At 44.6% G+C, this 13,130-nt stretch overlaps 3 protein-coding genes across 7 annotated transcripts in view; 2 read left to right on the top strand and 1 right to left on the bottom strand.

Moving 5' to 3' along the window:
• Positions 1-3,915, top strand: part of panx1b (pannexin 1b) — a 5,175-nt gene extending 1,260 nt beyond the window's left edge. Inside the window, exons 2-6 of the mRNA XM_031864407.1 lie at positions 796-917; positions 1,646-1,845; positions 1,979-2,480; positions 2,583-2,742; positions 2,876-3,915. Of these exons, the coding sequence (XP_031720267.1) occupies positions 796-917; positions 1,646-1,845; positions 1,979-2,480; positions 2,583-2,732 (974 nt within the window). The 3' untranslated portion in view covers positions 2,733-2,742; positions 2,876-3,915. The remainder of the gene's footprint in view (positions 1-795; positions 918-1,645; positions 1,846-1,978; positions 2,481-2,582; positions 2,743-2,875) is intronic.
• A 370-nt stretch (positions 3,916-4,285) lies between these two features.
• LOC116392708 (nuclear distribution protein nudE homolog 1) lies at positions 4,286-13,084 on the top strand. Its single transcript, XM_031864408.1, has 9 exons — positions 4,286-4,412; positions 4,819-4,914; positions 5,041-5,194; positions 5,571-5,719; positions 5,851-5,987; positions 6,540-6,716; positions 6,824-6,909; positions 7,022-7,176; positions 7,434-13,084. The coding sequence occupies exons 2-9, from the start codon at positions 4,829-4,831 to the stop codon at positions 7,525-7,527; spliced, it is 1,038 nt and encodes a 345-aa protein (XP_031720268.1). The 5' UTR covers positions 4,286-4,412; positions 4,819-4,828; the 3' UTR covers positions 7,528-13,084.
• Positions 9,025-13,130, bottom strand: part of myh11a (myosin, heavy chain 11a, smooth muscle) — a 26,095-nt gene continuing 21,989 nt past the window's right edge. Inside the window, exons 35-43 of one of the 5 annotated variants that reach the window (XM_031864405.1) lie at positions 12,802-12,963; positions 12,375-12,503; positions 12,205-12,293; positions 11,998-12,121; positions 11,705-11,913; positions 11,399-11,507; positions 11,081-11,253; positions 10,733-10,765; positions 10,206-10,271 (exon numbers count right to left, since the gene is read on the bottom strand). In XM_031864405.1, coding sequence (XP_031720265.1) covers positions 10,741-10,765; positions 11,081-11,253; positions 11,399-11,507; positions 11,705-11,913; positions 11,998-12,121; positions 12,205-12,293; positions 12,375-12,503; positions 12,802-12,963 — 1,020 coding nt within the window. In that variant the 3' untranslated portion in view covers positions 10,206-10,271; positions 10,733-10,740. Of the gene's footprint in view, positions 10,272-10,732; positions 11,254-11,398; positions 11,508-11,704; positions 11,914-11,997; positions 12,122-12,204; positions 12,294-12,374; positions 12,504-12,801; positions 12,964-13,130 lie in introns of all 5 variants that reach the window. The other 4 variants (XM_031864403.1, XM_031864402.1, XM_031864404.1 and 1 more) reach the window with 4 other exon arrangements.

The following is a 13,130-nucleotide window of genomic DNA, read 5'->3' as shown; positions in this document are numbered from 1 at the left end:
TATTTTCGTCAGCAGTTTACCACATCTATCTTCTTTGGTCATAAGGACCGCAGTGACTGTTGTTATCATTACCTGCGAGCACTGGCAGTGCGGCCCCAAATACTCAGACAAAATGTATCCATTACACTGAAATATGAAGAGAACTTCTATTGTGCTGCTATGAGTCATTATGGTCAGCTATTGTTGTCACATTATGCTAAAAAAAAGTGCATGCACATTGTTGCCAAAATCCCACATTGATTTTTGTATTGAATCTATAGCAATCACACAGGAGGAGACGTGGAGAGAACCTATGGGCTTTTCAACACACAAGACATTAGATGTAGATGTAGGCCTTTTTCCCAGCAGACATTTTGACTTGTCATAGCAGGAAAAGCACAGGTGTTACTAAGCATTAACTAATTATACCAGTGAGGGTGGACTCAGTATTATAAACACCACTGAGTATAACACAATAAAATAGGCCTTTTCTTTCACAGAAGACATTTGACTGAGAATGTGCTCAGTTGGTTCATAGCATAAGTCTATAATATTGATACGACAGCCCCTGTGGTGCCAAAATATTACTGTCTGCTGACTATCTGGGTCATTTGTGACTTGTGAGGATTGAACCCCCCTCTCACCATACAGGGGATGGCATAATTATTGACACAAAGTATGCTGAAAACAACCCACCAGCAAATTAGGTCATGAGTGCAGGAGAGGGAGGGCTGACAATTGTTGTAGTGTTTGTTTCTCTTTTCAGAATCACCAAAATGAGTCCGCTCGGATTAACTCTTCCCTTTCCTCCCCAAGGTACCCAGATCAGCTGCTTTGCTCCCACAAACTTCTCTTGGAGACAGGCCGCATATGTGGACTCGTTTTGTTGGGCAGCTGTACAGCAACAAGGTGACAGCTCACCACTATGGCTGCACAAGGTACAGACATGTTTGTTTTTTTACTATCAGCTATAGATGCTCATTGACGTACCAACTGTGTTCGTATGTGTTGTTTAATTAGCCCCTTGACCAATGAGACAGACTTGAAACTGACTACACAATGCTCATTAAAAAAGAGAAATGCCTTCTTTCTAATTTTAAAGTTATACTAATTTAGGGAAAATTACCTCAGTTGAGGGAAATAAAGCGTTAATCAGAATTATTCGTTTTTATCCCACCTTAGAGGTAGAATGGGTTGATTGTCCGTGCGGACTGCATCCCAGGATGAGGTAAACCTGGAATTTCTGTTGCTCTAACCTTTTGTTGGACATTATCCTCCTTCTAATCCCATCTTAAAGAAGGTTACATTTTTCTGTAGGGGAAAGAAAGTCGCCCTATCATGAGGGCGCCTGGGTAATGTCAAACATGTCAACAGGGCCATTAGCAGTTCCTGGTTAATCCTGTCTCTGGGCCTTCTACGGGAGGGATCTAATGGTCTTCACTGTAAATACCAGTCTTGGTCTGTTATCTAGTCAGAGTGCCCCCTAATGGTCTCACCACTAATTTACAGTTGTAATAAAAAGGGATCACAGTCTGGTTTGAAGGGCGCTGGAAGACCTTTAAGCTGTCCCTGTGTTCTGCTCCTAAATGTCCAGAAATCATTTTTTTTGTCTTCTTTCTTCTCATGCATCTTTCTTCTGCTGTCTCCCTTTCTGTGATTCCCTCAGTTCTTCCCATACATCCTGCTCTTACTGGCCATCCTCATGTATATCCCGGCCCTCTTCTGGCGTTTCACTGCAGCTCCGCACATCTCCTCTGACCTGAACTTCATCATGGAGGAGCTGGACCGCTTTTATAATCGTGCCATCAGAATGGCCAAGAGTCTAGCATCATTGGATAGCAAAGGTGCATCTGAGGACAAACAGAGGTAAACACCTTTTTATTGCTCACTACCATGTACTCTTTAGCAGGAGATGCGATGATCTTTTTCAGGTAAATTCTGTGGCGTTTGCGTTTCTAAACACTGGTCTTTTTATGTGAAATGTCCTTCTCTTCTGCAGCGCTTTGGATCTGACCGAGAGTTGCTTTAAATACCCTTTAGTGGAGCAATATCTGAAGACCAAGCGCTTCTCTCACTGCCTCGTGGTCAAGTACCTATCATGTCGGGGCGTGACTCTGCTGACACTCCTGCTGGCCTGCATCTACCTGGGCTACTACATCCGACTTGCCTCTCACACTGATGAGTTTCCCTGTGACCTGCGTACAGGGATGCTGAAAAACGACAGCACGGTGCCGTCTGCTGTGCAGTGTAAGCTCGTGGCAGTCGGTGTCTTCAGGCTGCTCAGCTACATCAACTTGGGGGTGTATGTGCTTCTTGTTCCGCTGGTGGTGTACGCTGCTCTTGGACCAGCTCGCCAGAGCTCCCGCTTTCTCCGGCCTTACGAGCTGCTGCCAGGCTTTGGTGCTTTGGGCGTGGTCACGCCCTTCTACAACGACCTCAGCATCTATCTGTTGTTCCTGCAGGAGAATCTGAGCGAACTCAAATCATTTAAGTGTCTGCAGGTGAGTCCAAGCACAGATACTGTAGGTCCAAGTTTAGAATGTGTCATCTGTGTTTGCTTTTAGTGGTTTCTGTGAAAAATAAGTAACTTGTGTTATTTACAGGTGCTTGAGTTGTTGCAAGAGGCTGGTGACGAGGGGTTTGACACCATGTGCCTGCTGCGAACTCTGGGTCAGGTGAAGACTGATGTGATAGACAGTAAGAAGACGTGCTCACGCGAGAACAACAAAGAGACTAATAAAGCCGAGGAATGATTCCTCTGAGGTGAGGTTGAAGATTTCTTCTTCTAATGGAGGCTGTGTAACTTCAGTTAAAATGAACTGACTATGTGCTGGATTTAACCTTCAACGTGTTTTATTTTCCGTCCTTTCTGCCTTGTTCCCCATTGATTCAACAGAAAAGGAATAAGATCGGCTGCGGTGGAAAAGAAGATAAGTGAGAAAACCTGTGCACTTACATTTATCTGAATTGCTGGTGATGTAATGCCTTACAACAGTGTAATCCACATCAAAAACAGAGGCCTCTATACATGCAAACAGTCTGTAGTTCGGCCAACAGATCGTTTACTTCTCAGATGTCTTCATTTTAGTAAATGTGAATATTCCAAGTCTGAAGTCTGAGGCCCTAACCTTGTTTCCTATCTTTTTCTATGGAACGTGCTACTTTTCTCTTGCCTGATATCAGACAGAATTGTCAACTCGTTACACTCAAACTCTGTGGAGTGGGCAGACTCAAAAGTCTGGACCCAGGCAAACTTTTCTCAGGATCTCAAATGCCTTCCAATCATTATTTATAACATAATCTATGTTCCTTTGCCTGAAAATCTGTACATCTGTACAATTTCCAGTTGCAAGAGTCCACTTCCTGCCCTTTATGTTAGAATCACACGGGGTTTAGAGGTATTTACAGTGGTGGGGTAATATTAAGATGTTGTGATTGATGACAGTTTGTCGATCCAATGTAAGCATAATATAAACATGAATTGTTTGGTAATGTAAGAACCACTAGAGCAGCTATGTCTGGACTGTAAAACATGTGATTATTTATGCATAAATGTGCTGTTAACAACAGGTGGTGTACTGTATGTGCATGTTGAAAGAAAAACAAGACCCTGGGTTGTCCAGACACATGGACTGATGTCAGCTCTGCATTTCATATGAAAGATGAATGAATATTCTTTGGGGGACTAAAATGTCAAGAACAGTTGTTGTCAGATGTGAAATCATTCAGTCATTAAGGGGCTTTATACAATTAAGTTATGTTGTTCTCCATTAAATCATTATTGCCCACAGACAAGTCAAATGTGAGTAAATTCCATTTCACTCTCCATGTAAAAGATATTGATTTCCAGAATACTTGTGACCAGCAAACTAGAAACATCTGTACATTACAATAAAATGCAAATAATTGCCCTGCAATAAATATGATACCTACAAAGTAGTTGTGCATTGATCCTGGTCTATGGGGCATTGAGGCTTTACTTTGTGGTAGTGTTGTATTGGATTGCGGGGGGAAGTATTGGAAACACTATACAAACTGATAATAGTCAAACATTTAATTTTACTTTTAACAACCAGAGGACAGACATCGGTTCTTTGTTGTTATTGCACCATCGCATGTCAGCAGGGGGGGGGCAGGACAACTTTACAGCTCGGTGTATTGTGTGGCGTTGAGAGCTCCGCCTACCGCAACTTTAAGTGCGTTCAATGATATGATTGGATAATATGTTCACAGCGTCATCTCTATCGTCCAATGGCGGCCGAGAAGTGGAGCTTCGTTTATATTTGGTTGGTGAATCGAGCACCGTCTTAACGTAACGAGAGATTAGTTTGTGCAATCACAATACGTCTGTTGCAGAAGTCTGGAACATTTAGTTTTAACTCGTAGACCATTCCCTTAGCTATAGCATGTTTTGATCGGTCCATTACATGCGGGTGAGTCTGCGTAGTTTCCGTGTTTTTACTGTGTTTAGACAACACATTCTGGCTAACGTTAGCTATAAGTCGTTTAGCTGACTTAGCTATATTAGCTCCGTTGAAAAGCTTAGCCATGGTATATGTATACGCGGTTGGCTGTTAAAAGTTGCTAACGCGTTCAGTTCACACCTTTACTTTTTCGCACTTGATACAAATAAATGCTAAAACATGCTTCTGTAGTTTTAGTATACCTAAAGACATAGCGCTGTAGACTAACGCTAGCTAACCACGTTAGCATTACCGCAACAGTTCTCTTGTTTTGAATGTTTAAGATGTGCTCTCGTGGCAGACGTAGACAGTAGCAGAAGCTGTAACGTTGCAGTAGTTTACAGTTAGGTCTCCGATCCCCATCATCCTGACACAGAGCTGCAGACATGGTGGAGCCAACATCACACAAGTTTACATCCCTAGCAGAGGAGCTGGGCTTCTGGAAGGAGCAGGCAGAGGCACACCAGCAAAGGTAACAACACTAGACATTAACATCGGGACCAGAGGTTTCTAATAGGCATCTGAAATAACAAGCATTCGTGTTCTACAGCATGGGGGAGTGAGGTATTGGTGGTAGTAAACATTGTTTCCTCATCAGGGCTGATGAGGCTCATGAGGAGCTGCAGGAGTTTCAGCAGATGAGCCGAGACTATGAAGCAGAACTGGAAGCTATGCTGAAGCAGTGCGAGGGTCGAAACAAAGAGCTGCTTTTAGACAACAACCGACTACGCATTGAACTGGAAAACATAAAGGTAGAGCCCCTTGATTATAAATGGGGCCCCTGGCCCCTACAGAGCTCGACAAGCTCTGGTGCTGCAGTTACGGATGGGTGATGAAGACATCCACAGACAGCCTTTAGCTGACCCAAATCCAGCATATCGTTGCTACTGCCACTAGGGAAGAACTGCCTCGCTGTTAGGCAGCTGACTGCTATTTTTGTTCAGTCATCCATGGAGAGGAAAACATTAATGAGGGACGTGAATATGCAGGCTTTTTAATATGCAGGATTCCCTAAATAAGCTAAATAATACACAGATCCACTTATTAAAACATTCCCGCTGTTGCCATGATTAATCCGTCATGACATTGGCATGTGAATCAATTTGAGTTCTGTGTGCTGTTTTGCAGGAGAAATTCGAGGCTCAGCATTCCGAAGCTTTTAGGCACATCTCAACCCTGGAGGAAGATCTGGCACAAACAACAGCAGTGAGAGATCACCTGCAGAAATACATCCGAGAGCTGGAGCAGTCCAACGATGACCTGGAGAGGACCAAAAGGTCGGTGTCTTAACAGGTCTTATGTCATTATCTCACCAATGGGCTTCATCATCAAATGGCACTGCTGGTCTTTAATACACATGCACAATAGATCCAGTGTTGACGTGAACGGCCCGTCTTCTTATTCCCAGGGCTACCATCATGTCTCTGGAGGACTTTGAGCAGCGAATGAACCATGTCATTGAGAGGAATGCCTTTCTTGAAAGCGAGTTGGATGAGAAAGAGACCCTGCTTGAGTCTGTTCAGAGGCTGAAGGATGAAGCCAGAGGTGCGCACACACACACACACACACGCACACACACACACACACACACACACACACACACACACACAGTAGCTTCTCTAGTTTGCAAGAACTGCTGATCTCTCTGCACACTGACATATATATGCTTAACTCAGGGAAATTTGATAGCCAATGTATTTTGAGCATTTGAGGAGAATCAGATTCACGTGAGGGTAAACTCGTTTTTTATGATTAGAGATGGAGACAGTCGGCGTGGACTAGAGATATTCTGATGTGCAGAGCTCATTTTGATCACTTTGTGGTGCGCTCAAGCCTTTATCAGTAGACTTGATGTTTGTCTCTGCTAGGTTTTATGTCGGCGTGGTGTTATAAGACATTTGCATTATGCTCCCGATTACCAGACAACTGACATTTGGTTCCGTCTTTTATGCAATATCTATTTAATGTAGTTCTAAGTCTCTGATATTCATTTTTTGTACTTTATGGAACGTAATGGAACATGTGGCACTGGAATCTTTTGTCATTTTCCTTAAAAAGCGGACTCACAGTTTCCCTGCGTGTCCTGTTTTGTGTCAGACCTTCGCCAGGAGCTGGCTGTGCGTCAGAAGGAAAGACGTCCGTCCAGCAGCCTGGGCAAAGACATGGACAGAGCAGATCTGCCGTGCCCCTCGGCCGGGAACTCGTCCATCCCCGTCACGCCCTCCAAACCCATCAGCTCATTTGCCACGCCCCCTCCTTCCAGTAGCCGACGAGGTGAAATAGAACAACTTTGACTACAGTAATAACCACAGTAATAGTGACTGTATCGACTTAATATCAACATATTACGTGTTCACCTACTCGTATCTGTTTTGTTTTAGGTGATGGTCTAACGGGGACTCCCCTCACAATGTCTGCTAGAATATCTGCACTCAACATTGTCGGGGAGCTGCTGAGAAAAGTTGGAGTAAGAGATTTAAAGATGACCCAGTGGACACATGTTGTACAGAACTGTTGTCTCTGAACAGAATCACGACATGCATGAGCTGACTAAAGATTTTTTTAAATATTCCTTCCAGAATCTGGAGTCAAAGTTGGCGTCCTGTCGAGACTTTGTGTACGACACGCCCGGCAGCAGACCGGCACTCCCGGCTGGCCCTGGTAGTCCTTCTGGTTTAGAGAGAGGCTCCGAGGTCCAAGCTAGCAGCATGAGCCCCCCTCCTCAGTACGACAGGTGAGGAGAACAACATCAGGAAATACTCCTGCTCCTGTGGGTCTGTCAATTATTACATTGAAGTCCACTTTTCCTCGTTACGGATCATCTTACGTCTACCTAAACAAAGCTGCACTGTTCGATTTCATGCTTTGTTTACACTTATCGTTTGTTTTAATTTGTCTGTAAAGCCAACAAAGATTGGGAACAATCAGGCCGTTCTTAGTGTTATCTGAGGTTTGCTCATGATTGTGTGTGTGCTACATCTTGTCTTGCAGTTTAGTGAAACGGTTAGAGTTTGGACCGGCTCCTCCGAGAGGCGTCTCCCAGGGTGCCCAGTCTCCTCAGGGTGGGGTCAAGATTCTGCTATGAGAGGGGAAAAATGGCGACGAACCCACCCCCCCCTCATTTAATAACCTGACACCAACCCCCTGTCGCCTCTCCATCCTTAATAGACTACAGCAATGGGGACTTTGAACTGAGCTGTCTTCCCTTGTCGCACACATGCCCTGCTGAACTATTTTGAACAAGAAAGCCACTCTTCTTGCCCCACATAATCAGCGCATGGACTTCTGCTGCCTGAGGCTAGTATCGCACCATATCTGTCAAAGGGAGGAACAGAGAACCTACTGCTCGCGCTATCTTCACACGGTGGTGGGTAGCATTTAAAAATCCCCTGTATCTACCGATTTTCTCTCTGTGGTGGATCAACAGGGCTGACGAAACACATTTCGGGTGTTTGCTGTTCTTGTCCAGTGATCACGAAGAGTCACTGGACATGACCCTGATGAAGGGACCAGGAACCTGAAGTATTGTTTATAAACCAGGTTTAGATTGTACAGATACTGTTGATGACGAAGTCAAAACCAAAGCTTTGAAAAATGGAAAAAAACTGATCAAAGATAAAAGTAATGAATGATTAATAAATAATGAATCTGATATGAAAGAAAAACACGGTGACACTTAATTATTTGTTTTGTATTCTGTGAGCTAAGGGCTCCAATGATGTAGCACTGAACACCAACATCCATTTACCTCCGTCTTGAGAGCGATATTGAAATCATTTTACCTCGCCGAGCCCCCCAACATACGTTTCCTAGAAGAGACTCAATGTTTCCCACTGCTACAGAAAGTTTAGTCATCATATTTCAGCCATCGCTGCCTTCACTAACGTCGTTACCTCCTCAGTTCGTAGGCCGTGCTTTGCGTCGAGGAATGAGATAACGTCACTTCCCCTCAGGCTAGTTTAACGTCACATGGTTTTCTGTTTGACCCGGGTTCTTTCCATCGCACAGACTTGTTTTTTAGCTGACTCATTATTACCCGTCAAAGCTGATGAACGTTGAGGACAGGAAAAGGTTTTCAGCCTCGGAGATTTATGATCTAGTGTTACCAATAACTTTTATAACGATTGAGGTTGATTGTAGAAGTTAGATCGGCACATTGTTCACTACTGAATGTATAGTAATAATTCCCTAATAGGTGTGAGAGACCCCCCCCCGTCTGCCATCGAGAGCTATATGGCTGCGAATGAGGAGTAATACCAAGCAATAATAGATTTTAACAGGTCAGAGAGAAGCACAGTTCATAGTATGTTTGTGTCGGTATATAGAGCGTATATTGAGAGATATTGTGAACGGGGGAAATAAAGTGATTTAATGTGGAATTTGTGAAATTGTCCCTAAAATGTTACTGGTTAATCTGGAGCTGTCACTACTGCCATCCGGCAGCTTATTTATCAAACCGTACAGGGCATATTGGAATAGCACACTGCGGTGTCGTCTGTGTGTACATTGAACTTGTTGGTTAAACCATTTGAGAACTGATCCTCTGTGCTGTTTAACCGCCTTTGACCTAACATGAGATGACTGTAATCCGCTGTGTGCTGGGTGTTTGTATACAGCAGCACCTCTGCACCTGTTTCTGTATTTAGACTATAAACTGTATGTGCCTGAGGTACGATACCCAACTGTTGTCCTGTTGGTTTGCAGTTGTTTTTCTATTGAGCTGAACAGATGAGAATGTTCTGAGGATCTTTGAAGTTACCGACAGACGGAAATATTAAAAGGAGAAAATCAATGTTTTGTTTAAATCTCTTTATTTCTTGTGCAGGTGGTTGAACAGTAGATAGATACGATTGGTGTCATGTAAACATCAGTTGATTACATAGAACATGATCAAATGACAGAGTTGGTTTCTGGGTAATCAAGGGGCTTTTTTCAACATGTACAGTAAATCAGGACAAAAGGGGAAATAAAATAGAAAATGACGACGTTCAATACTGGAATCTGGCTGGTGAGTTTATAGTGGAGGCTAACCTGAACCTCGTCTAATCTTAACATTAAGTAATCATAACATGTCGGCACAAGAAAGGTGCAAATGATATAAAACTGTGACGTAAAATGTTTAACAGCTAAATATTTGTTTGTTGGGATACAAACAGCAGCACTGACTGGATGCAGACCGAGTATAGAAATACCTTCCTACATCTGTCAGTGCTGCTCTCAACAGCAGTCACAGGCAACAGGACGACAGTCGCTCGTAATAGACACAGATCCATAGATTTACATGATGATGTCTGCTTTAAGTTGTGGTGACTTCTTATGGAGACTCGAGGCTTTGCTGGTAGGTCAGCGTGGTAATTAGAGGCACCTGTTTGTGTACAAAACTTGCATAAAAAGGAATCGGGTCATTCAGTGCAGTACAAAACAGTGTAACTTAAAAAAAATGAAAGGAACAGGAAATCACACGTCAGCATAGCCACCAAAACAACTCCTCTGGATGATATCGAGTCCTTCTGATTATTGTGCATCAAGAAAAGGTGCTCTGAAACAAGACGATAGATCAGTACACTATTGGAAGTTTGAGAAAATATATATTTTGAAGTTATATGGAAGAACAAGATGGCTTAATGGGCTTTGAAGTTATTCTCTGTTAAAGTGGGAGACGGTGGCAATTCTGATATCTGGTTATTTGACGTCCCTCACTCCGCAGACTTGGTTCCATTGAAGTCGCTTTGGGAGTCGGCCTCCTCCTCGGAGGCGTCTTCGACCACCCGTCGGCCGCCGCCGCCCATACGCCGAGTTGTGCCGCCGAAGGAGGGCTCGTTTCCACGCCTAGAAGTGCCACAGAGACGGACACGGATACAAACCGACACATATCCCAACAGTGAGAGGAGCGGTTATCTGATGGCTTATGAGCTGGTTAAAGTTTGAAAACCACTCTTGTGTTGATGAAATACAGAATGTACAGTAATGTGCTGTGGTTACAGATTAAGCACGCCGGTTATCTTTGTAACTCATTTGACTCCTGGCTCAGGAAAATGAGTTCGGTTTATGGCAATTAAACCAAGCTCTGAGGAAAATATGGCCACCAGTCAGAAATTGGTGGAATGGAAAGCTCACTCGCTACCCAACATTTTAGTTTTTCCAAGGAAATCGTGGTAGGCTGATGAGCCATATTTCTCTCAGTTAGGCTCATAGAAAGAAATGATAGCATTGAGAGTGCACGGGGGGATGAGAAGTTATGGTAAGTTAATAAGAAATGGTGATGGGGCAACTTTTAGGCGCAGAGGTACCTGCTGTGTTACTCCTTGGGTTCAGGGTTGCCTCTGGAATAGAGATGGACACCATTGTTTGTGCTCAGTGAAGGCCACCAAACTAAATTCTACTAACATGCTACTGCTTTGAATGTGTGTTTACAACCCTGTGAATACGACTGTAGTGACAACGTACTCTTTAGCACTAAAATATGTATGTTGAGTTTAATTATTTAGTGTGAAACGATACAGAAATACACAGACACCCTCCTGATTGTGACTATTTACCATTCTGTACTGCCTACTGCAGTATCTGTGTCCTCTTGGAGCGTCACAGGAATAAAAAGAAGAAGAAGGAAGGACAGACTCTTTGGCCCTTTGTTGTACCTGAGTTTGCTCTTGAGAGAGTTGACCTCGCGGCTCATGGCGTCGCTGGCCTCGGTGGCTTCATCCAGCTCCCGCTGCAGCTTCCTGCGGGCGGCTGTAGCGCGCTGAGACTCCTCCTCTGACTCCTCCAGCTGCCGCTTCAGCTGCTTCATGCGGGTAGTTGACTTTTCTGCCTGGTGAGCGAACAGAGGAAATATACAGACTTGGTACTCTTTCATCCCAACTAACTGTCCCTGTGCACTGGACTCCAAATAGCCATCCGCTCAAAAACATTGACGTCTGTGAACAAATGAGCATGGCTGTGCAGAGTGATCGCACCTGGTCTTTGTACTGCTCCGCCTGTTTGCGTTCATCTTCCACCTGCATCAGCAGTTCCTTGAGCTTCTTGTCCTTCTGGCGCACAGTCTTAGCCGACGCCTGCTTCTCCCTGAGAGAGGACAAAAGAGTTCAGAGGTTAACACGAGTTTAACTGTAGAAAACTGCTCTGTTTGTTTGAAGTGAACCATGAAGTTCCATGTGAGTTTAGGACACACATTGATGCTACGGTTATTGCTGGAAGATGCAAATAAATTCTTTGTCAATTAGGTTTTAGATGGAATTTGATCAGATTTCTCTGTTCCCGACCTGTTCTCCTGCTCCAGCTGCTCCTCCAGTTGTGCCACTTTAGCCTCCAAGGAAGAGATAGAGGACTTGAACTTGGACTTGACCTGGTTCTCCATCTCCTGGAGCTTTGCCTTCAGCTCCTTGTTCTGGCGCTCCATCTGCTGCCGGGCGCTCTCGTTCTTCTGGGAGGTGCTGCGCTCTGTCTGCAGCTCGTTGCTCAGCTGATCCGTCTGTATGCATGCAAGGAAAAAAGGGTGAGGCCTCTGCACATTTTGAGCCCTTTATGACTCCGGTAGCTGCTACTGTCTGGTCACCTGCTGCGTGCTCTTCCTCAGCCGGTCGTTGAGGATCTCCATGTTGCTCTGCTCTTCCTCCAGCTCCTCCTCTAGCTGGGAGATCTTAGCTTCCAGACGGCGTTTCTCATCTGCCAAGGCGGACCTGTACACAGAAACAAGTGTGACCATCACTTTGTCTGCGGCGTTCATTTCACAGACAAAGGCAACGGTGAAATCTCCACCCACTTTCCAGAGGAGTTGCTGGCCAGCTCATCAGATAGCTCGTCTCTTTCGGCCTCCGCCTGCTTCCGTGCTCTCTCGGCTGCAGCCAGATCCTAGAAACATGCTAGAGATTAAATCTTTATTTCAAGCCTCTAATCTCAAACAATTTGCTTGTTTGGTATCGGCTGTGTTACCTCCTGTATCTGCATGAGCTCAGCTTCCAGACCCTTGGCTTTCTTCTCGCTCTCCTTTGCGGTGGTTAGCACCTCTTCTCTGGCAGCGTGGGCATCTTCCAACTCCCTCTGGTAGTCCTTCATCTGCGCCTGGTGGGAGAAAGAGAAACGGAAATAAGGAGTGCATCAGAATGGGATTTATTCACCAGGTATATTTACGGTACAGCACTACCCGGAGCTTTGACCTGATTGTGGACGCAACGCTCCCAAAAATCCCATTTATTAGTTACCCAATATTTAGTTTAGTAAAATGGTACGTTAGATGCGTTAAGTTCACACGTCCTACATGGAATAACAAAAAGAAGGAAATGATATCTGCATCTAAAATCAGATAAAATGAAATCTAAAATAAAATGCTGCTGCATTCCATCCGTCCCTTCACTCTCACCTGGAGCTTGCGGAGCTGTTTGATGGCCTCATCCCGTCCCTTACTGGCCGTCTCAATTTGTCCCTCCAGATCTTTCATGTCCGTCTCCAATTTCTTCTTGGCTGCTGTCGCCAGGGCCCTCTGCTTACGTTCATCCTCCAGCTCCGTCTCCAACTCACGGACCTGCAGTAGGTATTCATCATCGCTTAGATCAGTGGTTCCCAAACGTCTTCACATCAAAGACCGACACAAACTAGAGCACGGACCCCCATTGATACGATTTTGTCCCGTTTTTGCTGGGGACCCCTGGAACCCACCCAATGACCCCGACGGTCCCCCGACCCCATTAC

The sequence above is a fragment of the Anarrhichthys ocellatus genome, unplaced genomic scaffold (assembly GCF_004355925.1).
Source record: "Anarrhichthys ocellatus isolate YVR2014 unplaced genomic scaffold, GSC_Weel_1.0 scaffold31, whole genome shotgun sequence".
Classification (NCBI taxonomy): domain Eukaryota; kingdom Metazoa; phylum Chordata; class Actinopteri; order Perciformes; family Anarhichadidae; genus Anarrhichthys; species Anarrhichthys ocellatus.
This window is presented reverse-complemented; position numbering and strand designations above follow the sequence as displayed.

What these genes read in the sequence shown, in the direction of transcription:
- LOC116392708 (XM_031864408.1), top strand. Translation starts at nt 4,829, where the DNA reads ATGGTGGAGCCAACATCACACAAGTTTACATCCCTAGCAGAGGAGCTG. An exon ending in GCAGAGGCACACCAGCAAAG is followed by an intron (nt 4,915 to 5,040) that starts GTAACAACACTA and finishes TTTCCTCATCAG; the next exon opens with GGCTGATGAGGCTCATGAGG. An exon ending in GCTGAAGGATGAAGCCAGAG is followed by an intron (nt 5,988 to 6,539) that starts GTGCGCACACAC and finishes GTTTTGTGTCAG; the next exon opens with ACCTTCGCCAGGAGCTGGCT.